This window comes from Danio rerio, chromosome 15 (genome assembly GCF_052040795.2).
Source record: "Danio rerio strain M-AB ecotype USA chromosome 15, GRCz13ab, whole genome shotgun sequence".
Lineage (NCBI taxonomy): Eukaryota > Metazoa > Chordata > Actinopteri > Cypriniformes > Danionidae > Danio > Danio rerio.
This window is the reverse complement of record NC_141035.1, coordinates 47,745,001-47,771,980: the sequence shown is the minus strand read 5'-3', so window position 1 is coordinate 47,771,980 and position 26,980 is coordinate 47,745,001. Positions and strand designations below refer to the sequence as shown.

Genomic DNA, 26,980 nt, shown 5'->3' with positions numbered 1-26,980 from the left:
GAGTCCAAACTTTGATAAAAAATTCTATTTTTTGTGTAAAACATGTTTTTGTGTAAAACATTAACTCAAAATATCTTGTGCCAACATTTAAGTGATGGAGATGTGTCACTAATTCAGTTAAGTAAAATATTTTTTTCTGGTGGCAAAGGTTAATATATTACACAATTTCTTATTAGCTGATTAAAAAAAATGTGCCAATTAGGTATCAAAATCAAAACGGCGTGTTAAAGATCTTTTCCATTTCCCTCAGCACCAAAGACCAAAACCTTTCAGTCGGTTACATGACCACATACAATGCGTTAAAGTACCCACATCAGTTTTACATTTTAAACACATAGGGCTCTATTTTGACGGTCCATGCGCAGAGCGCAAAACGCAGGGCACCAATGCTTTCAGGGCGTGTCAGAACGCGATTTTGCTAATTTAAGGACGGGAAAATCCACTTTGCGCCATGGCGCATGGTCTAAAAGGGTTGAGTTTATTTTCTTAATGAGTTATAGGTGTGTTTTGAGAATAAACCAATTAGAGTCTCATCTCCCATTCCCTTTAAGAGTCAGCTGCGTCACGCCAAGAGCGCATTCACTATTTACAGGACACAAAGTAAGTCTAAGTGGAAAAAATGAGCATTTCACAAGCAAACAGTTAACAGAAAACAGTTAAACAGAGCATCTACTGCGTGAGAATGAGATATAATGGATCTATTTTCACTTTCGCTCTTGGATAGGGAAACCTTTACGCACAGACATCAATTAGCCTATAAATAAATACTTTTGTTTGTTAAGCGCAAATATTCGTTTACAAACTATTTCTAAATTCAGTTCAAATTTCCTGCAAACAAATAAATGAAAAATTATAACAAAATGTGCTCAAAAACCTGAGTTATATCCTAAACGCATGCTGTGCCCCATATGGTCTAAAACCTGACAGGTGGGCAAATCTAAGCCAGTTTTTAATAAAACAAATATAAATATGGATATAATAAATAATACTGCTAATAATAATAACATTATACAAAAGCAAATTGTTATGAATGAACTGAAAAAGCCTCCCGAGATGAAGAAGACATAAAAGCAGTGATTTTTCATATTTATGTAGGCGAGAAAATAAAATGTTTTGTAATATTTTAATCCTTTATATTTATATCCTATATCTATTCTTATTATATCCTATATATATCCTTAATTTTAATTTTTTTTTCATATGTAAAGATATTTGCCTATTGCTCTCTTGTGTGTATTAAGCAGTGTGTAAGCGAGGCGCAACTCTGCGCTGGAGTTTAGACCGGGTTAGTTTTGGTCTAATGAAAAATCTATTATAGTTTCTCAAAATAGCAACGCGCCAGCGGTCCGCCTCAGAACGCCTTCCTTTTTAGACCAGAACGCCTATGGGCGCACAAATGAGCGCTAATGCATTTGCTATTTAAACAGCGTAGCGCAACGCCTCAAAACCACTCTTGCGCCAAGCTGAAACTACCAAAATGTGGCCTTGCGCCACATTGCGCCGGGTGTATGATAGAGCCCATAGGCTTAAATAGATGTCTGCGGTTAGGGGAGATATGGAGTCTTTCTCTTGTACATTTATATTACATGTACATATTGTCTTAGCATTAGACCAAATATCGTCCCATGTTTCCTCATCAATATCAGTATCCAACTCGTCCTCCCATTTGATTTGATTTCGTCTGCCTCTTTTAATGCGTGTTGTGCAGGTGGCGATGGGTCAGGGTCAGGCTGATGTGGCTCTGCAGGCTCTCAGAGAGTGTGTTCGCTCAGGTGATTGGCTGTGCCTAAAGAACCTGCACCTGGTCACAGCATGGCTCCCCCTGCTGGAGAAGGTGAGAACGCTCCGTCCGTCTGTCTGTCTCTGAAATGAAACAGATTTCTAGGTCTTATATCATTTGGGAAGTAATCAATTTGAAATATTTGCATATATTTAAGCATTCAGTGTCATTTAAACTATTGTTGGGAATTCAAAAGATCTTTAATAAAAGGGATCCTTCACCCAAAAATGGAGATTCGAGTGGTTATAAGCCCTTTATGAGTTTGTTTCTCCTGTTGAACACAAAAGAAGATATTTTGAAGAATGCTGAAAACCTGTAACCATTAACTCCCATAGTAGGAAAGCAAATATTGTGGAAGTCAATGGTTACCGGTTTCCAACATTCTTCAAATTATCTTATTTTGTGTTCAACAGAGAAAATAAAGTCAAAACGGTTTGGAACAAGTGAAGGGGCGAGTAAAGCATGACAGAGTTCTCAATTGTGGGTGAACTGTCCCTTTAAGTTCTGTCTCTCCTCTGCCTGTCTGTCTTCACTGTTATCTTGGCTGTGTAATTAATTATAGCTGAAATGACTTGTTGTAAAGTTAGAGTGAGGTTGTGTGTGTGCGTGCCTGCGTGTGTGTGTGTGTGTGTGTGTGTGTGTGTGTGTGTGTTTTATGAGAGAGGAAGATTACTTGCAGATACTTTAATTGCTTTTTGTTTTCATTTTCTCTGCTCTTCTCAGAATGTGTGTGTGTGTGTGTGTATGTGTGTGTGTGTGAGTTGTATAGCACTGCATATTTGTAATAGCTTTGAGTTGTTCAGACGAGGCTGTGAGAGAATGAATTTCTCTAAAACAAACAGCGAAGCGAATGTTATTGGTTTGATGGTTTTGCATTCATTGATTTAATTTGTTGTAACGAGATGTAATGTGTGTGTTATTTCTAATGTGTTTTGCGTGTGCAGGAGCTCAACAGCATGAAACCCAAAGCTGGATTCAGGCTCTGGTTGACTGCTGAAGTGCATCCCAAATTCACTCCCATACTGCTCCAGTCCAGCCTGAAGATCACCTATGAGGTCAGTGTGCAGGCTTCATGCTGTTTTTGATAACGGTGATTAAATAATATTATGCTAAGTGTGATTTTGAGCTGGTTTCAGCTATGCAAGGCATTAAGAAAAGAAAATGCTTTGCCCTTGTAATCTTTATTAAAATCTGAAAATGCACTTCCTGTTTGTGTTTAGTTAAATTGTGAGGTATTGGGCGGGGCTAACATATTTAACCACTCCTCTTTAGCTGTCAGTTTTGACAACAAACAGAAACGGTGAGGAGGAGGAGTCTGTTAGGTTGTAATAAGGCCTCATGCCAATTCTGTTTTTGTATCCCTTCCCCTTGGCCCTTGAAACCGAGTGTGAAGGGGAAGGGCTTCAAAATTTCCCCCTAAGAATTGGGACACCACTAAAACACCTGCACACATCATCATATGTCATCATGATCTCTTGCTTTATATGAGATCAGACGATCACGACTGCTGTAGTTATTCCAGTTGTGTTATTTTCTGGTATTTATTTTCAGGAAATCACTGAAGGCATATTTCATGTTATCGTGACGATATAATGTGGCAATAAGATCGTAACAGTACTGTGTATTTACACAGTGGCCATATTCATCGATGTAAACACACCAAAACAACATGAACATTATGGCAGACACTGTAAAAAGGTTATTGCCAGCCACTCTGACAGGGGATTCCAGTGTCATCGAGTGTCAGAATGTTGTGGGACTGCTGTACAGGAGTTATGATTTGGGATTATATATAGCAAAATTTAGCGTTTTTTTTTTTTTTTTTTTTTAAAGCATAACGGTAAAACATGAACACGGTTATGAATATATTAAAACATGTGATTGTCTGTTGTAAAAATTCATAATAATGACAAAAAAATACTAATTTGTGCATCTCCTGATCTCCATGTGCAGCTATGCTGCCGTTGTGGCTGGTGTATTCTGGGAAATTTTCTTACCCCTTTGGTTTCGAGTATGGTCCTTCCCCTTAGCCCTTCGCCTTCAAGATGAAGAAAACTGGGACACCCCTACCCCTCGGTTTGCGCATTCACGTGAAGAGAAAGGCTAAGGGGTAGAATAGGGACTGAGCCTAACGCTCCCCAAACCCCTTTCCCCACCATCCTGAATGAAATGCTTACTTTATTACATCCAATCAGCTTGAGTAGAAAAAAAAAAAAAAACAAGCCACACCCACTGTTTTCTCATTCAATATTTTGTTTCTGTAGAAACTGCGTCACAATCTAAAAAACAAAAAAACAAAACTGTGTCAGCTTCTGGTTCATGCAGACTTTAATGTGATCAATCAACCGGGGAGGTATGGTTATAATTGTATCTAATAATTCCCCTGCAGTTCTATTAAGAAGAATGTTTAAATTAAAAACAATATTTTTTACATAATATTAACAGTTGGTTAATCATTTTCATTATTGTCATTCGTTCTTAATGTGGCGGCAATATTGTTTCTTTGAGAAAACACTCCATCCAAACACTCCATCCAAATGATTAGATCAGGGTTCAGACAGTCATGTAACGCCTGGAAAAAAGTCATGGAATTTTTCAAGGTCTAGAAAAGTTTTGGAAAAACAGAAAAACCCACAAAGTTTTGAAAAAAGTCATTGAAATTAGTTTAGCAAATATCTGTATACTTACTTATATGTAGGCAGGGCTTAATTTGTGGATCCAGATCCGGGACCTCTGAAATCTAATCCGGCACCTCATTTTACCGATCCCCCACCTTACACGCACCACTGCCTCGCCCCAGCCCGCCCAGCTCTTTACTTTCTTCCGCACCTCTCTCTTCATTTCTAACATGCCTGGATCTGTAACCCTGATCTGTTTCAGGACCTCGTAATTTACTAATTAAGCACTGAATGTAGGTTAGTTGTCTTTACTTCTTGGAGATTCACATGCTCTCACATTATTAGTGCTGTGTAAGCATTATCTAAATAAGTTTTACATAGATCTAAAAATAAATTGATACTAAACAGATAATGTTTTACGATATGCTGTAACACATTTTAATGTGCATTGTATTGTTTTTTATTATTTACCTCATATAAACTCGCCAACTTATTAGGTTCACTTGTCCAACCGCTTGTTAACAAAAATTTCTAATCAGCCAATCAGATGGCAGCAGCTCAATGCATTTAGGCATGTAGACAAGACGCAGATACCAGCTTAGAGCGGGTTGGGTGGTGGTGTAGGACTGGCGGGATTACACCAGCACTGGGTTACAGCAGGAAGGGCATCCACTGTGTAAAACATATGCAGGAATAGTTGGCGGTTCATTCCACTGTGGCGACCCCAAATTGATAAAGGGACTAAGCTGAAAAGAAAATGAATGAACTAAAAACACATGCTGTTATGACTAATTGTTCGTATAATCTGACGATCTGCTGCAGTTCAAAGTGAGCATCACAATGGGGAAGAAAGGGGATTTAAGTGACTTTGAACGTGGCATGGTTGTTGATGCCAGACAGGCTGGTCTGAGTATTTCAGAAACTGCTGATATACTGGGATTTTCACGCACAACCATCTCTAGGGTTTACAGAGAATGGTCTGAACAAGAGGAAATGCAAATGCCTTGATGCTGTCAGAGGTCAGAGGAGAATGGCCAGACTGGTTCCAGCTGATAGAAAGGCAACAGTAACTCAAATAAGCACTCGTTATAACCGAGCTCTGCAGAAGAGCATCTCTGAACACACAACACGTCCAACCTTGAGGCGGATGGGCTACAGCAGCAGAAGACCACAACGGGTGACACTCCTGTCAGCTAAGAACAGGAAACTGAGGCTACAATTCACACAGGCTCACCAAAACTGGACAATAGAAGATTGGAGAAACGTTGCCTGCTCTGATGAGTCTCCATTTCTGCTGCCACATTCGGATGGTGGGGTCAGAATTGGGCTTCAACAACATGAAAGCATGGATCCATCCTGCCTTGTACCAGCGTATCAGTATTCAGGCTTGTTATGGTGGTGTAATGGTGTGGGGGAGATTTTCTTGGGACACTTTGGGCCCATTAATTAATCATTGTGTCAACGCCACAGCCTACCTGAGTATTGTTGACCATGTCCATCTCTTTATGAGCACAGTGTCTCCATCTTCTGATGGCTACTTCCAGCAGGATACCGCGTCATGTCATAAAGCGTGAATCATCTCAGGCTGGTTTCTTGAACATGACAATAGCTATGTTTCCATCCACCTATTTTTATGCGCATTTTGGATATGCGCATAAAAATCTGTTGATGGAAATGCTAAGATGCGCATAAATTTTAAAAATGCGCGTAAAAAACGTATGCGCATAACTGAGTAGGATAAACTTTTTATTCTATAAAAAAGATGCGCATAAACTGCGATGGAAACACTTTTACTGCATAAATTTCAGCATGCGCAGTAAAAAAATTCTTGAGATTCTGTTATAAGTGATGATACAAATGTGATGATAAAAATGTGTGTGTTTGGATAAACCAGCAGGCTGAGCACATTATAAAATATTTGATATGTAATTTGGGTCATTCTAAATCAGTATTAGTGTTATTATATTATTAATGACCTCCAGATTCAAGAGTGTCTGTGCTCCGCGTCTGACACCTTCAAACGCCACCGCGCGTTCACTGCGTGTCAGGATTGCCTTATGAGGCGCAAGTCATTTATTAGATGAACAAAATATTGACGCAGCTTCTTCTACCGCAGTAAAATCAGTTTTTACTGTTGATATTTGCCGCTAGTTAGTCAGGAAGTGACTTTTTTGTTCGCTTTGACTCATTGGATAGAAACGCAGGTTTATTCGCACATCTTGTTTGCGAAAATCCAGTTTCATTCGCATTTTTCTCTGAGTTGCAACAGCGAATCTATTGAGTGAATCATGAATCGGATTGAATCATAATTTGTGTTTTTATCAGGCTCCTCCAGGGCTGAAGAAGAACCTGAAGCGCACATATGAGTCGTGGAGCGCGGAGCAGATCAGTAAAGGTGGTCTTCTGGCTCGGGCTCAGTCTCTTTTCTGTCTGGCCTGGTTTCACGCCGTGTGTCAAGAGAGACGCAACTATATTCCACAGGTACACACGCACACACACACACACATCTTCACACAAACAGACAGAAACGCTCCTCCTCAGATGACCTCTGGAAGTTTTGCATTTGTTTTGGCTGGTTAATGCAGTCTCTGAATTAAAGTGCTTCACGTCAGGCCTTTGAAGAGCTCCATTTAATTAACTCTCTCTCTCTCTCGCTCTCTCTCTCTCTTTCTCTCTCTCTCTCTCTCTCTCTCTCGCTCTCTCTCTCAGGATCTAATAAACGTTGATGGAAAAAACGATTTTATTATTAGTTATTATTAAATTATCAAACTTATTATTATTCGTTCATTATTTTCCTTCAGCTTAGTCCATTATTTATCAGGGGTCGCCACAGCGGAATGAACCAACAACTATTCCAGCATATGTATTACGCAGGGGATGCCCTTCCAGCGGCAACCCAGTTCTGGAAAACAACTTATTATTGGTAAATTATTATTATTAAACTTATTATTATTAGTTTTTTATTATTATTAACAACAGTAAAGATGTATAAATTATACTATTAATATAAAATCTTCAGGAAAGCGTTTATAATTAGTAAAAGTACATTTGTTACTGTAACAAAATGGGCAAATAATATATTAATTAATTAAGTAAATAAATTACATTAAAAACTATGTTAAGTAGTGTAAATCTCATTAAAAGCATCCTCACATTTTTTCATTGTTTCAAAAATCTGTCATAAATATAAAAACGATGGCATTAATAAATTATAAATTAACAATAATTACTAAATTACTAAAAAAAATTAACTAAATGACAATCAAAAAAGAGAGTTAAAAAGAATTATAAAAAAGTATTTCCTTAAAATGATAATGATTCATTTTTAATTGTAAATATTTTTATCATGTTTTTGTGATATTAGCATATAACAAATGCATGTGTGTGTATGTATATACTTTTTGTTTCTTTTATGTGTATATATACAAACACACACACCACACATATATAAAATACATAAAATAAATAAATTGGGGAAGGAAATTTTAGGTTGGCAAAGTAATCAGTTTAAATATTTAAATGAAATATTTAAATTAAATGAAGATATTTAATGAAAGAGTCATGTAAACAATGTTTTTAATTTTAAAATCACATAATTTGATGTGCGTTACTACATCATCATTTTACAGTTACTAAAACTCATATAAAATGTTTGCTTCTTCAACACTTCAACATGGCATTGGTCTTTTTCAGCATTAAAGGTGTTGTATGTCAGTTTTTGACTCTTCTAAAGCATAATAACAACATAATATTTTTGCAGATATTCAGAAACATGCTCAGTGAACATTCTAGTTTATCTGAAAAACACTGCTGAAGTCAGATATTCTGCTTTGAAAATGTGAGTTATGTGCCGGAACGGCTGTCTTTGTTTTGGTTCTTTTAACCCGCCCATTGCCAGTTTAGCCAATTATATTTCAGCACCCGGGTTGCCTTGGAGGATAACAGAGTATTTCATTCATTCAGTCAGGAAGGCTATCAAAGCATGCGTCCTGCGGTGGACAGTAGCAGACTCTGAAATGAGACGCAGATTCAGAGTTCCACATGAGGTGGTTATTAATTAGTAAATAATATAAATATTAAGAGTGTAAACTTTAGGTAAACAGGGTACATTGTAACCCCGTGTTCTAATAACATGCCATGTGATGAGATTTGCAGTGATAAGCAGTTAGGCTGTTTACACCAGACGAAACACGACAGAAATGTAAACACAGCCATTCAGAAGCACACAATAGTGCACTCACTGCACTCTAGGCAAACTGTAAGGTTTATAGGTATAGGTTTAAAGCAGGGGTCACCAATCTCGGTCCTGGAGGGCCGGTGTGCCTGCAGGGTTTAGCTCCAACTTGCCTCAACACACCTGCCTGGGTGTTTCAAGTATACCTAAGATCTTGATTAGTTTGTTCAGGTGTGTTTGATTAGGGTTGGAGTTAAAGTCTGCAGGACACCGGCCCTCCAGGAACAAGTTTGGTGATCCCTGGTAAAAGGTATCCATATTAAACCTCAATAACATGATTAAATGTAGATGCTGAAGCTCTGTTATGTGTTGCAGTTCAATTTCAGACAGTATTTTCAAAATCAGAGGTAAACTATCTGCTGCTTTCAGTAGTATGACAACAAATCTCATGTAAAATGGCGTTTAACACTGACTAAAGCACATTAGGTGTACCTGAGGTGTCGTTGTGCAGCTGTGAGAAATCGAAGCCGTTTCTAAAATATAAATTTCAGGTGTTGGTTCGGACAAAAACTCCTTTTTATATGGAAAATATTCCTTGTATTGCGTCCAGTTGCTTTTAGTTAGAAAACGGTTTAAATCAGCCTTAAATCAGACTTTAGGCTCGATAGTCAGGCACTCTCATGTCAATCTGGCAATCTGCACCTGCGTGGATTGTTACAGAAGAAGCAGAGTGAAAATGTGTTTTGATCCAGGGGTGCAATACCTAGTTCAACCACTGGGTGTCAAGCTTACATACTGCAGCTCTTAGAACAGCAAAACCTGCCTGATTTGATTGATCTCAATCATTTTGACACAGCTCTGCTTGAAGGCTGAGGCAGATCAATCAGAAAAATCTGATAGTCACTGGTTCCAGTCTCAGCTGGGTCAATTGGCGTTTCTGTGTCGAGTTTGCATGTTCTCCCCGTGTTGGCGTGGGTTTCTTCCAGGTGCTCCGGTTTCCCCCACAGTCCAAACTCATGCGCTACAGAGTAATTGATTAACTAAACTGGCCGTAGTGTGTTTGAATGTGAGAGTGTTTAGGTGTTTCCCAGTATTAGGTTGCAGCTGGAAGGGCATCCACTGCGTAAAACTTATGCTGGAATAATTGGTGGTTCATTCCGATGTGGCGCCCCTGATAAATCAGAGACTAAGCCGAAGGAAAAGGAATAAATGATTATTACTTTGTGGCTGCTGGAATCTAAATAGTATGTATATTATAATACTCAAGATGAATTCACGTACGGTTTTGTCACAGCTGGTTGTTTTGACTACAAATGATTATGATATGATTACATGAGGATTGTGGTCTGTGGCTGATTTGACGAAGCAAAACATATGCTGGAATAGTTAGTGGATCTATCCACTGTGGCCACCTCTGAAATCGAGACTAAGCCAAAGAAAAAATGAATGAATTGGTGATGGGGATTATTGTGTAAAATTGCTGCTGAAGCAGCAGAGCAGTGCTTTTACATCAGCAGCTTTTCCTCCTATGAAAAGGTTTTCTTTCAAACATTTGCCTAGCTGAAATAATGTCTGCTTGTGAAAAAAAACGGGAGCAAAGAAAAGATGAATGAGTTCACTGTGTCCATGGAAATTCACGTCTGGCTTTTGAAAAATCACTTCATATTTAATCATGATTCAGACATTTCGAGAGTGAGCTGCTGTTGCGCAAGCTGAATATATGAACCGATTGTGATGATGATGATGATGATGATGATGTGTTTATGTATTTTTCACAGGGTTGGACAAAGTTCTATGAGTTTTCTCTGTCAGATCTGAGAGCTGGCTTCGAGATCATTGACCGTCTGTTTGAAGGTGTGTATTATCTGTTCGTGTTGTACATTGATGTGTGTGTGCACTCCAGAGGTCGCGTTAACCGAATATTTTCCGTCATTGACGTCTCAGTGACAGATAAATCTGAAGGTGATCCGTCATTTTGACGGATTATGCTGAGTGTGATCTATTGTAATTTGTAGCTAACTGTAATTGCGAATCCTGTCCAGCAGATGGCGATTGTCCTTGTTTTGTCTCCTCTTTGTCACCACTGCGTACAGTTGCAAAAATCTCACGACAGCTGAGTGTGAGAAGTTTCTTTAAACGGCCAAATAGATGTGATATTAATAATGAAGGTGAAAAAAGAGGAATTGATGCAGTGGACAATGAAGAACAAACAAAAGTCCTCAGTCGCCGACAGCTGTTACGGCCGGGTCAACCAAGCGGCAGCAAGTTAGTCAGGTGCTTTGGAGTGTGTTGTGAGCACTACCGAACATAGAGGAGTGCAGCCGCGCCCCTGGTGCAGAAGGAGTGCATGCTGCAGTATTTATTCCAGATGAAACGAGTTCTTGCAGGATCGGGAAATCCCACATTCGGAGAATCCAGCAAACTTCTAAACACTTCCTTAGGAGAAATGTTTCCTAACTACAAAGCGCTGGCTGAAGTGGCGCAAGTAATTCCGGTCTCCAGTGTGGCAGCAGAACGCGGCTTCAGCCTCCAGAACAAATTTAAAACTGTCACCAGAAGTCGACTTTCCGAGGCAAAGACACAGAATTTGATGACAATTGCCTCTGCATCAGTCTCCCTTGATGCGTTTGATTACGCACAGGCAAGCGCCCAGTTCAGGTCGACGCAGGAGGAAGATATGAGTTAAGGCAGATATTTTTGTTCATTTGTCAAATAGCCTAAATAAATGAATAATTTAGCCAATATGCTCGTCGTACAAGTTTATTATTAAAATATGATTGAAAAAAGAGATTAGAAAATATGCAAGTTAATTGATGGTCAATAATAGGTTATGACTGAATTTTTACAACCCTCTCCGTCAAAATGTCGGACAATGAGAAAGTCTAACGCCACCTCTGGTGCACTCAAACCATTATTTTTGCTTCTTGTCCAAACTACTTCTTTAAAATGAGCTGAATTTACACATTTTCTTATATTTTTGGGGGGCACAACTTAATTATTTCATGTTCGATCTACTTAAATTTGTCAAAACAGGTAACTTGATTTGTGTTGAGACTACATGAAGGAATTGTTTGTAGCATTTTTGTTTACTGTGTGTATCTGAATATTAAACGTAAAAAGTCTTATATATAATAACAAAATAAAACGTAACAGTTCAAAAGGGTCTTACATTTGCTAAATTATTTTCAAAGCATATTAATATTTAAATAATTATGTCAGTAACATGTTAACAGAGATTTTATTATTTTAGAGGAAAATAACTGCATTACTAACCATTGGAAAACCCGTAACGCTAACTTGGTCACCTGAATCATGTCTTAGCCAATCAAATGGTGGCTTTTTGACTCATTTCTGCATACTAGAGGCAAAGTTAGCATGAATTAGCTTTCAGACTTGTCTTCAATAGACAAATGTTAATTCATGTAGGCACTGTACTAGAACATGCTAACATTATGCTAATGAAAACCAGGATTGTGCTAAGATGTTAAAACTGCTGTCAACAACTTGAACATGCATATGCTAATTTTGAAACATGAACTTCATAATTAATGCTTTAACACATCTTAGATTCAGAGGCATGTTAGCAAAATGTTCTTTTATGGTAGCAACATGCTAAAATGTTCCTGCTTACTTCCATAGAGGGAGCGTTAGCCTAATTAGCTGTTATGATTTTAGGCTGATGATTTCAGGCTTTCCTTTAATAGGCTTTGATGTTAATCCATGTTAGCATTGTGCAATATGCTAATGCTTACTAGCATTGTGCTAAGATGTTATAAGTACTGTCAACAACCTAAATGTGGGTATAGTAAATAATTTTGCAACATGCAATTCATAACCATAGCTTTAAAACATAAACATGCATATTATGCCACCATGTTAGCGTGCTAGAAACATGCTAAAACGTGGTCAACTTAAAAGTTAACCATGTGCTAAAAAAATAATAGTTCATCCAACAATAATCTTTTGGAAATTATGCTAATGCTTTATCCCATTCTAACAACCTTTTGTTTACAGTTTAATGTAAAATTCTTGCTAATAATAAACTATGAGCTGAGACTTTTAGCTCAATAATCTCCTAATTTGCTGGTTAATAATATATATTAAGGTAGTAGTTGGGATTAGGGATGAAGAATAAGATCATACTTCATAAATGCTAATAATTTCTTCATAACACGCAGCCACTACTAAATTGTGAGAATTCTTTATTAGCACTTCATGCTAAGATAAACGTATGGCTAACAGCGCTATGTCTTTTTAATGCCTGCTCAAATTCTGATTCAGTAAACTTTACTAGCTAGTGCTTGGTCTCTTGATCTTTGCACATGTTTGGTGTATTTTCCTCATTTTCCTTGTGTGTGTTTGTGTCAGGCGGGAAGGCGTTTCAGTGGGACTTTGTGGACGGTCTCCTGGAGAACATCTACGGCGGCCGCATTGATAACGTGTGTGACCTGCTTGTGCTGCGCTCGTACCTGCAGCAGTTCTTCAATGCTCAGCTCCTGTCACAGTCACGCAAGAAAACACATGCCTTCCCTGCTCAGATTCACCTACCCAACTCCTGCAGTATAGCGGTAAGCTCAAAGTCCAAAGACGGTGTTGGAGGAAGGTTGTTTGTCCTGGTTTGAACTGCATTGTTGTGAGTGATACTGTCTGAATTGATGGGATTGTGAATGTTGAAAAGTACTGTTCAATCCATTGTGTCATTCTGTCTGGAAAAGACTTAAGTGGTAATAGTTTTCATTTTCAGCTTGATAATGATCCGCTAATTGCAGTGAAATACTATTTTTAAGAAAGAAAACATTAGCCCCTTTCAAACATTGATACTGGTAAATATTACCGGAATGAATTTACCGGTAAGTTCAAAAAAGCACTGTTCACACAGGCGAGGACGTTACGGAATTTTTCCGGAAAAGACCATTCACACATCCATTCCACAACACCGGTAAATTCTCACATCATTAACCAGAAATGAGCTCTAAATGGCTGCGCTTTTTGTAAACATAGAAGGGGTCGGGCTTTTGTTGATGGTTTCATCATCATCTTCAACTTAACCTCACGGAAATGCTTGAAGTTTCGGTTCCACTTCATATTAAGTGGCCTTGACTAATATGTACTTACACAGGAATTAATAGTTTGTTACAATGTACTTATTGTGTAAATACATGTATTTACTGTGTACTTATGCTTGATTTAATACATGTATGTAATTACATCTGTAAGTAACTTTTGTAATTACATTTGTAAATACACTGTTGACCATCTCTTACACCTTAACCCACCCTCAAACCTACCCATGCCACCAAACCTGTTCATAGCCCAACCTCTATCCCAACTCAAGAGCACCACAAGTGTTCTCAAATACATTATAAACACATTAAGTACATTGTATATATTTTTTAATGTAAGTACATAGTAGTTAAGGACACTTAATATAAAGTGGGACCGAAGTTTCTGCCAACCCGACTCTACATCATAACTTTTCAATCCAGATGGATGGGGCAACCATTACTGCATCCAAAATGATGAAAAGTCTTGGAGTACCGATTGATGACCAACTAAACTTCTCTGACCACATTTCTTGAACTGTTTGATCTTGCAGATTCACACTCTATAACATCAGTAAGATCCGACCCTTCCTATCTGAACATGCAGCTCAACTCCTTGTTCAAGCTCTTGTTCTCTCCAGACTGGACTATTGCAATTCTCTACTAGCCGGGCTTCCAGCTAACTCTATCAAACCTCTTCATCTGCTCCAGAACGCAGCAGCACGAGTGGTCTTTAATGAACCTAAAAGAGCACATGTCACTCCGCTGCTCATCCGTTTGCACTGGCTGCCAGTTGCTGCTCGCTTCAAATTCAAAGCTCTGATGTTTGCTTACAAAGCAACTATTGGCTTTGCTCCTTCTTATCTGCTCTCACTTCTGCAGATCTATGTGCCCTCCAGAAACTTGCGTTCTGTGAATGAACGTCGCCTCGTGGTTTCATCCCAAAGAGGTAAGAAATCACTTTCCAGAACTCTCGCATTCAATCTGCCCAGTTGGTGGAAAGAACTCCCTAACTGCATCAGAACGGCAGAGTCACTCGCTGTCTTCAAGAAACTACTAAAAACTCAACTATTTAGTCTCCACTTTCCTTCCTAATCGGCAATTGACTCTCTGGCTCCACCACTAACTGTATTACAAAAAAAATTACTAATGTTTTTGCTTCTTACAGTTTAGCACTTATTCTTTGTTGCTCTTATAGTTGTGTAAATTGCTTCCTTGTCCTCATTTGTAAGTCGCTTTGGATAAAAGGGATCTAAATGTAAATGGTTTCACTTTTATTCAAAGTTTTAGCATGTCCAAGAGACATCCAAAGGCAGATGTTTACACATTTGACTACATTACAAATTCTGTGGCTGGATAAGTGTGGTGAACTTCGATGAAAATAAATGGAGGAACACTTTCACATGTCGAGATGTACATAATATGTGTGTGTGCGCTGTCACTCCTTCACGTGCACGCGTGTCAAGCAACTGAAGCAGAGCTTGAAGGTAAACAAACAGCTCTTTATCATGAGCATCTTATCGATAATTTGTCCACAGCTGGCATTAAGAAGGATCACAGAAACGTCTGGACAGATATTCAGAGGCTTTTATTTTCATAAATGGTGCAGATGTGAATGCGTCTGACTGTTCTGATTGGCTGGAGTAAACGTCTCACGTCAGCGCGTTCTAGATGTGAATACGCTCTTTCAGGCGATTTTCCTTCTGCGTTTACACAGAGCAGCATTCCGGCAAATTACCGCTAATCTTACAACTTCTCTTTCCAGAAGTAATTTATTGGTATTTTCATAAAGGGCCTGTTCACACATACAGACCTTTCCGGAAAATTGCTGTTAATTGCTGGACAGTCATGAAATGGCCTCCACAGAGTCCATACCTGAATATTATAGAGTCTGTATAAGATCGCCTAGACAGAAAAAGAAAGATTAGCACTCTAAACCTTAAGAAGATTTCTGGAAAGTGCTAAAGAAAGCCTGATGTCATTACACAGCACATCATTTCAGACAATGTCAGGACAATTAGAACAAAACAGTTGGCAATGGAAGCCACGTTAAACATAGACTTTTGCTTGAAGAGGAAGTGTAGGGCTGTTGTTGTTGTTGATTTCCTATATTTTCTGTTTGTTTTTAATAAAGAGACTGATTGATTATAAATTGTGCCAACGTCTTATGCCGAGTTCAGACTGCATGATTTTCAAACTAGTCGTGTGTCAGATGTTTTCACACTGCATGACTATCTGGGCTAGCGTTTCGTCGCTGCTTTGTTTGCACTGTAAGATGGATCGGCGACATGGACATTCACATTGCATGACTTTACTATAGGGAGAATCGCCGACAACTTTATCCAAACTACGTCTCACAGCCAAAAACATGTAGTATATCTTTTGTTATTAACTACATAATGAGGAAGAAGCCTTTAATGGGGTAGAACATGTACATGTTTGCTCACCTGGGTTTAAAGGGAATTAGCCATTTCTCCTCAACTTAAGTTGATAACAAATTTCTTTCTGTATGAAACGTCAAACAGACACGGTTGCTCCTGAGTCCTGTCAAACCTCCACTAGTTTTCCTCCATTTCGTGGGTTCAAATAAACCAAAAAAGAGCGCTTTTAACTCCCCCCCCCAGCCTCCCGCTGGCCTGCAGCAGGTATACACACACGCACACACAAGTGAAAGCTGCTCTCTCATTGGCTGTAGGCGATGGCTGATGTTATTTTCAGTCAAAACTCAATTCACACGGCATGATTTGAATCGCCGACAGCTCCAGATATTCAGCACGCCAAATATCTCACAGGCATCGGCGACTCATCTGTGATTCTCTCAGATCGCGTCTTTGATCGTTCATACTGTGTGATTGTCACTCACGTGCACGAGCAGCGATTTGCCTGTGATTTCAGGCATTTGTCGGTGATTTCTCAAAACCTGTCGGCGAGCCAAAATCAGGGCTAAAATCACGCAGTCTGAACTAGGCATTAGACCAACAAAGCTGGCTTAGTGCTTAGTACTTTTGCACAGTACCTATATATCAATGAACTATAAAGTTGTTGAGTAAATACATTGTTGGAATCACCTTTAGAACAATTTTTTTAAACGATAAAACACTTAGAGCAAGGAACAATCCCTCTCACACAATTAAAAAGGAGATCTATTATGTCCACTTTTACAAGAAGTCTCTAATCTCCCTAAAGTGTGAAGATTCAGCTCAGAATAGCACACAAATAATGATATATATCTCTCTGAAGCTGACCCTTTTAGGCTTTGATCCTAACTGTGCTGTTATGGTGACTGTCGCTTTAAATGCAAATTTGATTGTGCTCTTTTTAATAGAGGGCGGAGCTACAGATGCCTATGTGTCAGCATAGTGGCAGATGCAAAACTAACAGCAGGCAGCTGCTTCTCACTCAGGGCTGTTTATGTAATGAGGGAGAGATGGTCACTATTGGGCGGGGCTTTCCCCCTCTGATGACATAAACAATTGGAGAATGTCAAAGTGCATTCAAAATTTTCAGGACAGAATTTTCATGTCAGTACATCCCTAAAAAATACCACACCATAACGATATTTTTCCATATATTGTGGACTGTAATGTTTCATATTAGTTATACTATGGTGGGAATGATGAATTACTGATATTACCCATAATGCATTGTGCGGTGGTTTGTGTGTGTGCAGGATTATCGTGTGGTGGTGGACGCTCTTCCCGAGGACGACAGACCCAGTTTCTTCGGCCTGCCTGCAAACATCGAGCGCTCTTCACAGAGGATCATCAGTTCTCAGGTGTGTGTGTGTGTGTGTGTGTGTGTGTGTGTGTGTGTGTGTGTGTGTGTGTGTGTGTGTGTGTGTGTGTGTGTTTGTGTGTATGCGCGTACATGTAAATGTCTGTGAGTGAGTTTGTGCGTGTGTACATGTGTGTGAGTTTGTGTGTGTGCGCGTACATGTAAGTGTTTGTGTGTGTGTACATGATCATGTGTGTGAGTTTGTGTGTGTGCGCATACATTTAAGTGTTTGTGTGTGTGTGTGTGTGCGCGTACATGTAAGTGTCTGTGTGTGTGTACATGAGTGTGAGTTTGTGTGTGCATGCACTGTGAGTGTCTTTGAGTAAGTTTGTTTGTTTGAGAGTGTGTGTGTGTGTGTGTGTGAGTTTGTATGTGTTTATTTGTGTGAGTTTGCATATGTGTGTGTTTAAATGACTTTGTGAATGTTTGTATGTGAGTGTGTGAGTTTGTGTGTGCAGATGTGTGTTTGAGTTTGTATGTGTGTGGGTGCATCTGTGTGTGAGTTTGCATGTGTGTGTTTGAGTTTGTGTGTGTGTATCTAAACGAGTGAGTTTGCGTTTGTATGTGTGTGTGTCAATGAGTTTGTGTGTGCAGATGTGTGTTTAAGTTTGTATGTGTGTGGGTGCATGTGTGTGTGAGTTTGCATGTGTGTGTTTGAGTTTGTATGTGTGTATCTAAACGAGTGAGTTTGCGTTTGTGTGTGTGTGTGTCAATGAGTTTGTGTGCACATGTGTGTTTGAGTTTGTATGTGTGTGGGTGCATGTGTGTGTGAGTTTGCATGTGTGTGTTTGAGTTTGTGTGTGTGTATCTAAACAAGTGAGTTTGTGTTTGTGTGTGTGTGTGTGTGTGTCAATGAGTTTGTGTGTGCACATGTGTGTTTGAGTTTGTATGTGTGTGGGTGCATGTGTGTGTGAGTTTGCATGTGTGTGTTTGAGTTTGTGTGTGTGTATCTAAACCAGTGAGTTTGCGTTTGTGTGTGTGTGTGTCAATGAGTTTGTGTGTGTACATGCGCACATGTATTTGAGTTTGGGTGAGTTTGTGTGTGAGTACATGCACAAGTGTATGTATGTGTGTGTGTGTGTGCGTGTGTCTGTGTGTCTGTGCATGTACGTGTGTGTAAGTGAAGGAGGTCAGGAGGGGTCAGAGGTGTTTTGAGAACATTGTGCTGAGCAGGACATTCCTCCACATCAAAGGTGTGTGTGATTGTTGTACTTTCCTGTGGGGTGGAGAATATAATGAGCTGACAGACAAACTACATTCACACATGCATGCATCTCTCCACATTTCTCCTGGAGGACTTTTACTTTCACACCCATAACCTTACACACAAAACATTTTAGTTTACTTTCCAACATATGATTGTATGGACATTTATAACAATTTTTTTATTTATGTATTTATTTATTTTTAAATTGGGGAATTAAACATCTAATGTGTGATTAAACGTAGTTTATAGTTTAATTTAATAATTTATTCTTCGCTGCAGACGTTTTACACTGTATTACACTGATTTTCTACCAGTACAGCATGAACACACATTGCTTTGCATCTTATAAACACAACCAAGCTTTAAAAATACACTCTGGAACACCCCTTTAATGATCTTATCATTAGTTACTAATGAATAAAATGATGTATAGTAGTCTAATAGATTTTGATTCATTCTCCCACCATGTCTTGTGCAAATTAGTGGGTGGAGCTCCAGAATTTGCCATTGATATTCTTCAGTGGGGGCGGGGTTTATCCTACATATGACATCATAGATTGACACATTCCAGGATCTGCTGTTTTCTGGGCCTGCTGTCAAAACAAACATTTATTTCAATAATAAATAAGATTTCCCCTCTGAAATGTACAAGATAACCTTCTGTACGATGATCTTAGTAAGTAAAAGTAGATTTCTCAGTCCATGACCTTTTTAGATGCTGCTGATTATGCAAAACACACTAAAAAGACACCCAATCACAGTCCAGCATGCAAATAAAAAGTATAATGATGGTGGTTGCCAGGGCATTGCTATGTGGTTGCTAAGGATTTCAGCATGTCTACCTGAACATCCTGTTTTACTGAATGAAATATGCAAATCACCCTCATTCAGCTCAATGTCGCTCACACACACACACACACACACACACACACACACATTCTCTTTGAGTTCAGATGTTACATCGCACTCCTATTTGTCACTGTCAGGTTTAGACTGATGTTAGCCACACACACACACACACTGCTGTAGAGACTGTGTTTGTGTGTGTGTCTGTGTGTGTGTCTGTGTCTGTGTGTCTGTGTGTGTGTGTGTGTGTGTGTGTGTGTGTTTGTTTGTTGTAAGCTTTTGTAATGAGACCAATTTATCATGAGTAAGAATCGCCCACTGCAGCGTTTCCACAATCACAGAGAGATGGAGCATCGTTGCACAGTGAGAATATCTGTGTGTGTGTGTGTGTGTGTGTGTGTGTGTGTGTGTGTGTGTGTGTGTGTGTGTGTGTGTGTGTGTGTGTGTGTGTGTGTGTGTGTGTGTGTGTGTGTGTGTGTGTGTGTGTGTGTGTGTGTGTGTGTGTGTGTGCAGGTGATCTCTCAGCTGAGGATTCTGAGTAGGCCTGTCGCAGCAGGATCTAAGTTCGACAGAGAGATCTGGTCTAGTGCACTCTCACCTGTGCTCAACCTGTGGAAACGGCTCAACCAGGTACCAAAACGTCACACGCAAGGTTTTAATTGAATTTGATGTATATATTGGATCTATATATATATATATATATATATATATATTGATATATTTGTGCAGTGATTTTTTTATTTATCCAAAAACAATGTAATAACGTTTTCATCTCCTACCAGTCTATTTTGGCTCATTAAAATGCAACTAAAATAGAAGTATTACATGCAAAACATGCAATCAAATATAATATAAAAAACTATTAAATATTCCTAATTAAATATAAATTAAAACATTTTCAAAATTATTTTTTACTCTTTGTCTTAATCCACTATTTTAACATGCAAACTCCACTCAGAAAAGCCAACTGACCCAGCCGAGGCTCGAACCAGCGACCTTCTTGCTGTGAGGCCACAGTGCTAACCACTGAGCCATCGTGCCACCTCTTAATACATCATCAAATCAATCATGTTCTAAATATGCCTGGCAAGATGTTTTTGACATACGGGATAAGCTACTGTTTTTATGATACTTGACAGTGGGTGTCTTTTATTAGCGGTGCTAAAAGATATATATACAGTTGAAGTCAGAATTATTAGCCCCCTTCGAAATTTTTTCTTCTTTTTAAAATATTTTCTAAATGATGTTGAACAGAGCAAGGGAATTTTCACAGTATGTCTGATAATATTTTTTCTTCTGGAGAAAGTCTTACTTGTTTTATTTCGGCTACAATAAAAGCAGTTTTACATTTTTTTAAACACCATTTTAGTGACAAAATTATTAGCCCTTTTAAGCTATATTTTTTCTTGATAGTCTACAGAACAAACCATCGTTATAGAATAACTTGCCTAATTACCCGAACACGCCAAGCTACCGTAATTAACCTAGTTAAGCCTTTAAATGTCACTTTAAGCTGTATAGAAGTGTCTTGAAAAATATCTAGTAAAATATTATTTACTGTCATCATGGCAAAGATAAAATAAATCAGTTATTAGAGATGAGTTATTAAAACTATTATGTTTAGAAATGGGTTGAAGAAATCTGCTCTACATTAAATAGAAATTGGGGAAAAAATAAACAAGCAATCTAATAAGTTAGGGGGCTAATAATTCTGACTTCAACTGTATATAAACAGAATTAATTTGACTGAATGAGGGAATAAATAAAGCTGTATAATACTTTTCCTCTTTATATAAATGACCCCCTCACTTGTGAAATAGACAGCAGCATGATTCAGTAGAGTTTCTGTCAGTGCTATTATAGTTTTAATTGCTCATCCTTCAATAACAGCTTGTAGTGACAGATTCATAACACAATCTGAGCTGAGAAGTTGCCGCTGCAGTAATAAAAAACAGTAGCATCCTGGGAAAACACTTTCATTTCCCTGGATACAGACAATTTCAGACTGTGTTTTGTGTACAATAACAACAGTCAAGTTCCATAAATAAAAAAACAAAGCATTAATTATCCCCATAGGGAAACAGCATTTTAGAATCGCACTACATTTCCCATGATGCTCTACAGACATATCCACAATCAGTTGCAGCAAGCAAAAAGTCCCAAAAGAGATTTTGTTTAGCTTCTTCTACTCATATAAAACCCTACAAATGATATACAGCAGGAGTTCTCAACTGGTTTGGCCATGGGACCCACATTTTCACATGGTCATCAAGCCGCGACCCAAATTTTTAGGAATTCTAATATAATTTTAGGAATTATAATTCATTTGTATTTAATTGTTAATATACACAACTAGTGACAGATAAATTATAAGAAAATTACCAAGACGTACAAATAAACAATATTTTACTGCTGTCATTTAACAAAATGTATCAAATTATAGAAATATAACAGCGTAAAAATGTCAAATACTGTAAACACTGGTTAGGGTAAGGAAAAGTTAAGTTACCAATAGCCCCTTTCACACAGTGATACCGGTAAATATCTGGAAAATTTCTGGTACGACTTTACCGGTATATTCAAAAAAGCGCTTTTCACACAGGCGAGGACGTTACGGAAATTTTCCGGAAAAGAGCATTCACACATCCATTCCAAAATACCGGTAGATTCTGACATCATTCACCACAAATGAGCTTTAAACGGCTGCGCTTGTATTTGTAAACATTTGACTAAATTACAGACTCTGTGGATGATCAATATTGTGAACAACTTTCGCAGGATCACTTTCTCATGTCGAGATGTTCATAATATGTGCGTGTGCAGGCGCTCACAGGCTGTTTCACAGGCACACGCAAAGCTTGAAGGTAAACAAACAACGGCTTATCATAAGCATCTCATCGATGATTATTTACACAGGTGGCATTAAGAAGAACATATAAACGTGATCTGACTAACATCTAGCAGCTAAATGTGTCTGGAAAAATATTCAAAGGCTTTTATTCTCACAAACCGCGCGGACGTAAATGCGTCTGACTGTTGTGATTGGCTAAAGCAGACGTCTCACGTCAGCACGTTCTAGACGTGCACGCGCTTATTACGGGAATCTTCCTTCTGCATTCACACAGCGCAGCATTCCGGCAAATTGCCGGTAATGTTACAACTTCTCTTTCCGGAAAATAGCCAGAACGAATTTACCGGTATTTTCAAAAAGGACCTGTTCACACATACAACCTTTCCGGAAAATTGCCGGCAATTTTCCGGAAAGGTCTGTATGTGTGAAAGGGGCTATTAACTAAACTGAACTGTTTAAAAAACATTTAACACTGATCTGGTTGAACTGAACAGAAACCAGCAAACTGAAGTAAAATTATTAAAATAATCATAACCATTTTATAAAAATCACCAGTTATTTGCCGTTCTGCTTTTGTGTGGGCTTTCTTGGCCTTTGCCACACGGTGAGCAGAGTAATGTAGGTCTACTTGTACTTGTTTTGAACATATATATATGTTAGGCACTTTTGTGATGCCCTCAGCTATTGGAGTCATCTTAGAAAATAGTCCACAGGTTTTCGCTTGCAACTGGGATGTCATTAAAATACATTCAGTTAAAGGACCATGACACCCCCCACTTTCAGTTAAAGTCTACTTCAGAATTTTTTCAAAAGATGCACGATTAATGGGCGTGGAGCTCCGCGAGCATCGGGCAGGAGTGGGCGTGGCCAGCAGGGGAGAGAACAACTGCGTTTGACAGTTAGCTCACAAAATGAGACAAACCGTGAGAAGCAAGAGTTTATAGTTCACAGAGTTAAAATGCCCTGCTACATTTGTTATTCGTAATTTTATATACACATAACCATAATTTATATCATTATAAAGATAAGTGTGTTCATGTAAACACTATAAATGAGGATTCTCCCTCGATCCCCGGGTCTATTATAGATCTGACCTGCCTATTTTAACCATTAGCCCTGCTGGTAATCTGGCAAACACAGCAGCACGGCGATGTGTCTGAATGTGAACGAACTCCTGATAAAAGACAGCGTCCGCCATTCTCTAATTCTCGTGCTGCTCTCCTGACAAAAATGCTAGAAGCACACACACAGCCTTGCTGTATGATCGGCCCTGACAAGATCGCGGGTTAAAAACATGCAACAAACCCCGTGGATCATGGAAACAAACACATACGAGCCTTCATAAACGGCTACTGCGTGCCGTGGGTCCGTCACTCCGTGTCTCACAGCTTGCTTGAAACTGGCAGGTCTGTCTCGCCTTCGGAAAGCACGTGCTCTCATGAATAATTAAGCAGCCGGCTCTTCTCATAGGTTACGAAAACTCCGCTATGAATAATAATGAGAAACCGACGCGTCATCATTGCACTTGCAGTACTGTGCTACGTCGCTGATTTTGATCCCGCCCCAAAAATCATTTTAAACCCGGAAGCTGAAATTAGCTGACAAAAGCTCAAAATTATCCAGTTTTCCCCACAATTAAAGCTGACAGGTGCTAACATTGTCTTAACTGATGCTCAACACACACACACATCTGTTAATATAAAAAAAAAGTTCTCCAGGGTGTCCTGAACCTTTAAATAAACTTTGGCATTCATTTAGTTGCTCAAGCGTAAAACGAGACAAATCGCCTTTTACTCGCACGCGCCCGTCAGAATCGGCAGGCTAGCGCAGAAGCTCCATTGAATATACTGTGGTAAAATAAATTCTCTATTATAAAGACATGGTGGGGGAAATGTAATTTAATGCAGTGCTTCTTGTACAGTCTGAGACCCACTTTATATCGGATATCACTCAGCCAGTGGAAATCGCTGATTTTTAAAGAAAACAGACCTTAAACGCGCCGGTTTTTGCATTGCATACAGTTCGCTGAAAGTGCTTAACCCAGGTTACTGGCAAATTAAAAGTCCTATTAGCATGCTTCAGCATATACCCTAATGCAGGGGTGCTCAGTCCTGTTCTTGGAGATCTACCCTCCTGCAGATTTCAGTTGCTACACATATCAAACACACCTGCCGGTAATTATCAAGTGGTGTTCAGGTCCTAATTAATTGGTTCAGGTGTGTTTGATATGGGTAGCAACTGAAATCTGCTGGAGGGTAGATCTCCAGGAACAGGATTGAGCACCCCTGCCCTAATGGTACGGTTGTCACATGCGCATTTCAAAATAAAAGTCCGATTTAAGCAAAATAAGTTAAATATTAAACTTTTGTTGTTTTTTTGATCACACACTCTGTGACCCACTGAAAATCTTCCCGCGACCCACCAGTTGAGAAACACTGATATACAGGGTTTGTACGGGTGCTGGAAATCCTGGAAAATACTTGATTTTTACTATAGTGTTTTCAAGGTTAGAAAAGTGCTTGGATTTTGGACTATGTGTAGAATGCATATTTGCACCAAAAAACGGCAAAAGCAGCGCTCAGAAATAGTTTAAAACAGTTGACATGTCAACTTGCTGCAGTAGACAAAGCCTGCAATGCCTGTAAATTAAAAAAAAAAATTAAAAAGTAATATTGATGAAAGCTTACAAACTATGGTTTTTCATATTTGGTGATTTTCAAAACAGTTGACATTGGAACAGTTTATTAATTTGCAGCAGGAATATTCTATTCTACATTAGGCATTTAAGTTGTTGTTACATAACTTTTGAATCGCAGTGCACAGGAAACATAATAAACGACGTCATAAAAACAAACTCTGATTGTAAGCTAATTTTTGAGATATCAGCTTTAGGTAAGAGACCAAACTTTATCCAATAACTAAACTTTTTTTATTTATTTATTTTTTAGCATATTTACAGTAGGTTAACTATCCCAAAAATTGTTTGCTCCAAAGTATTCAACAATTTAAGTTGAAATGTTATACTGTGTTTTTTTATAAATAGCACAATGGGTTTAGATTTGAAAAGGTAAATATAGCATATAGCAATGCAATTTACCATGCTAAAAAAGCAGAAAAATGCAACTTGCTTGAAAAGTGCTGGAATTTAAAGTTGGAAAAAGTGTAAAAACCCTGGATATAATAGAGACTTTAAAGGGCCATGAAACCCCCTGGTTTAGCAAACACCTCTAGTTTGAAAAAAGTCAGAAAAGTGGGTGTGTCTAGCTCTGTTTACGTGGGAGTGTCGGGGGAGGAAAAAGGGGAAGGATTTGAATAAAAATGGGAGTTTCCATTTGGGCATGTGCTGATTTTCACTGAGGAAAAACAAACACACAGACGCAGAGGAGAAAGACAGTGACTGTGTTTAATGAAGGTGGAATGTTTGATACCGCACGTCGTATAAGAGAAAAAACCTCTGCATTTCTCAGTAACGCAGATTCACTCGGTAGGTCAGAAAGCCGTGTTTGTAGACTATCCTGTCACAAAATGCGGCGAAAATTAAACACGACGGTCCGTATTAGTTTGCTTACAGTGTTCACGTGTTTACACTCGGGAGAGCAGCATTTACAGCAGATCTTTCATTTTATAATATTGTAATGATATTAATGTAAACTAAATAACTTAGAAATCATTTTGACTAAGGTCTGTCTTTAAACACTGAAAGAGTACAGCTGACTATACGATCTATAACTTTGCCATCTGAATGAACAAAGAAAGGGCGCTGATCGCACACACTTACCAAATCTCTAGAGACAGAACAATAACACATACTCTAGCTGCTTCTTTTTTTTTAAAGGAGACGAACAGCAAATCCGGATTTCACCATTTCCAGATGCGAAAAGCTCTTGGGTAAAAAAATGCTCCGGGCAAACATATTTCTGCTGCGTGTCGCTTGCACGGATCCACACATGAGTCCAGCTGTGCTCTCATAGAGGGAAAATGAAAACTAATCCTTCATTGCAGCACATTATAAAAGCAACACTGACGACTTGTATCTCCAAACAATTCTTACTCTTTTCCCACTTTTTTTGGCAACACAACATGGTGTCTCTGCCGTCTAAAGACGGTTTCAGGTACAAACCGTCTTCGAAGCTAGCATGCATATTAAATGCACCGCATACACAATAGAGCGCGGTGATTGGTTTGAACCAAGTCATACTCATGAAATAATGCAGCACACTCAGAGACTTTATACGGTACTCCCAGGTACAGACATCCAGTCTACACGCTGGAATACACGCTAAGATCTCATGACGCAGCTTCAAAAATTTATTTCAAACCAGAAGTACGAATTTGCTCGAAATAACACAAAAACAACCAATTTTCACTTTTTAGTGAGATATATGTGTCCTAATAGTGTTTTTAGCAGTGTGGGACACATATGCGACTGTCAACAGCTCAAAAAATAAGTTTTGATGTTTCGTTTAACAATCTAAAAAAATGCTTAAAAACATACAAATTAGACAAAGAGGCGAAGAGACAGCAACCAGCAAGACCAAGCTATCACTCAAGTGGCCACGCCCTTAATTATGCAGACTTAATATAACTTAATATAAAGGAAGCAGATGAGTTATAAAAAAAATTCACCACCGCACGGTTGTAATGAAGGGTAAAATTAGCTTTATGAACCAAAATCACTCTTTGTAGCA

General features: G+C 38.7%; 1 protein-coding gene across 2 annotated transcripts in view; it reads left to right on the top strand.

Annotated features, from left to right (window-relative positions):
• The window catches only part of dync2h1 (dynein cytoplasmic 2 heavy chain 1), a 277,874-nt gene that overhangs the window by 228,482 nt on the left and 22,412 nt on the right, over positions 1–26,980 (top strand). For both annotated transcript variants that reach the window (NM_001423300.1, NM_001423299.1), the window contains 7 exon segments: positions 1,709–1,834; positions 2,725–2,835; positions 6,724–6,879; positions 10,351–10,426; positions 12,941–13,140; positions 17,285–17,389; positions 19,955–20,071. In NM_001423300.1, coding sequence (NP_001410229.1) covers positions 1,709–1,834; positions 2,725–2,835; positions 6,724–6,879; positions 10,351–10,426; positions 12,941–13,140; positions 17,285–17,389; positions 19,955–20,071 — 891 coding nt within the window.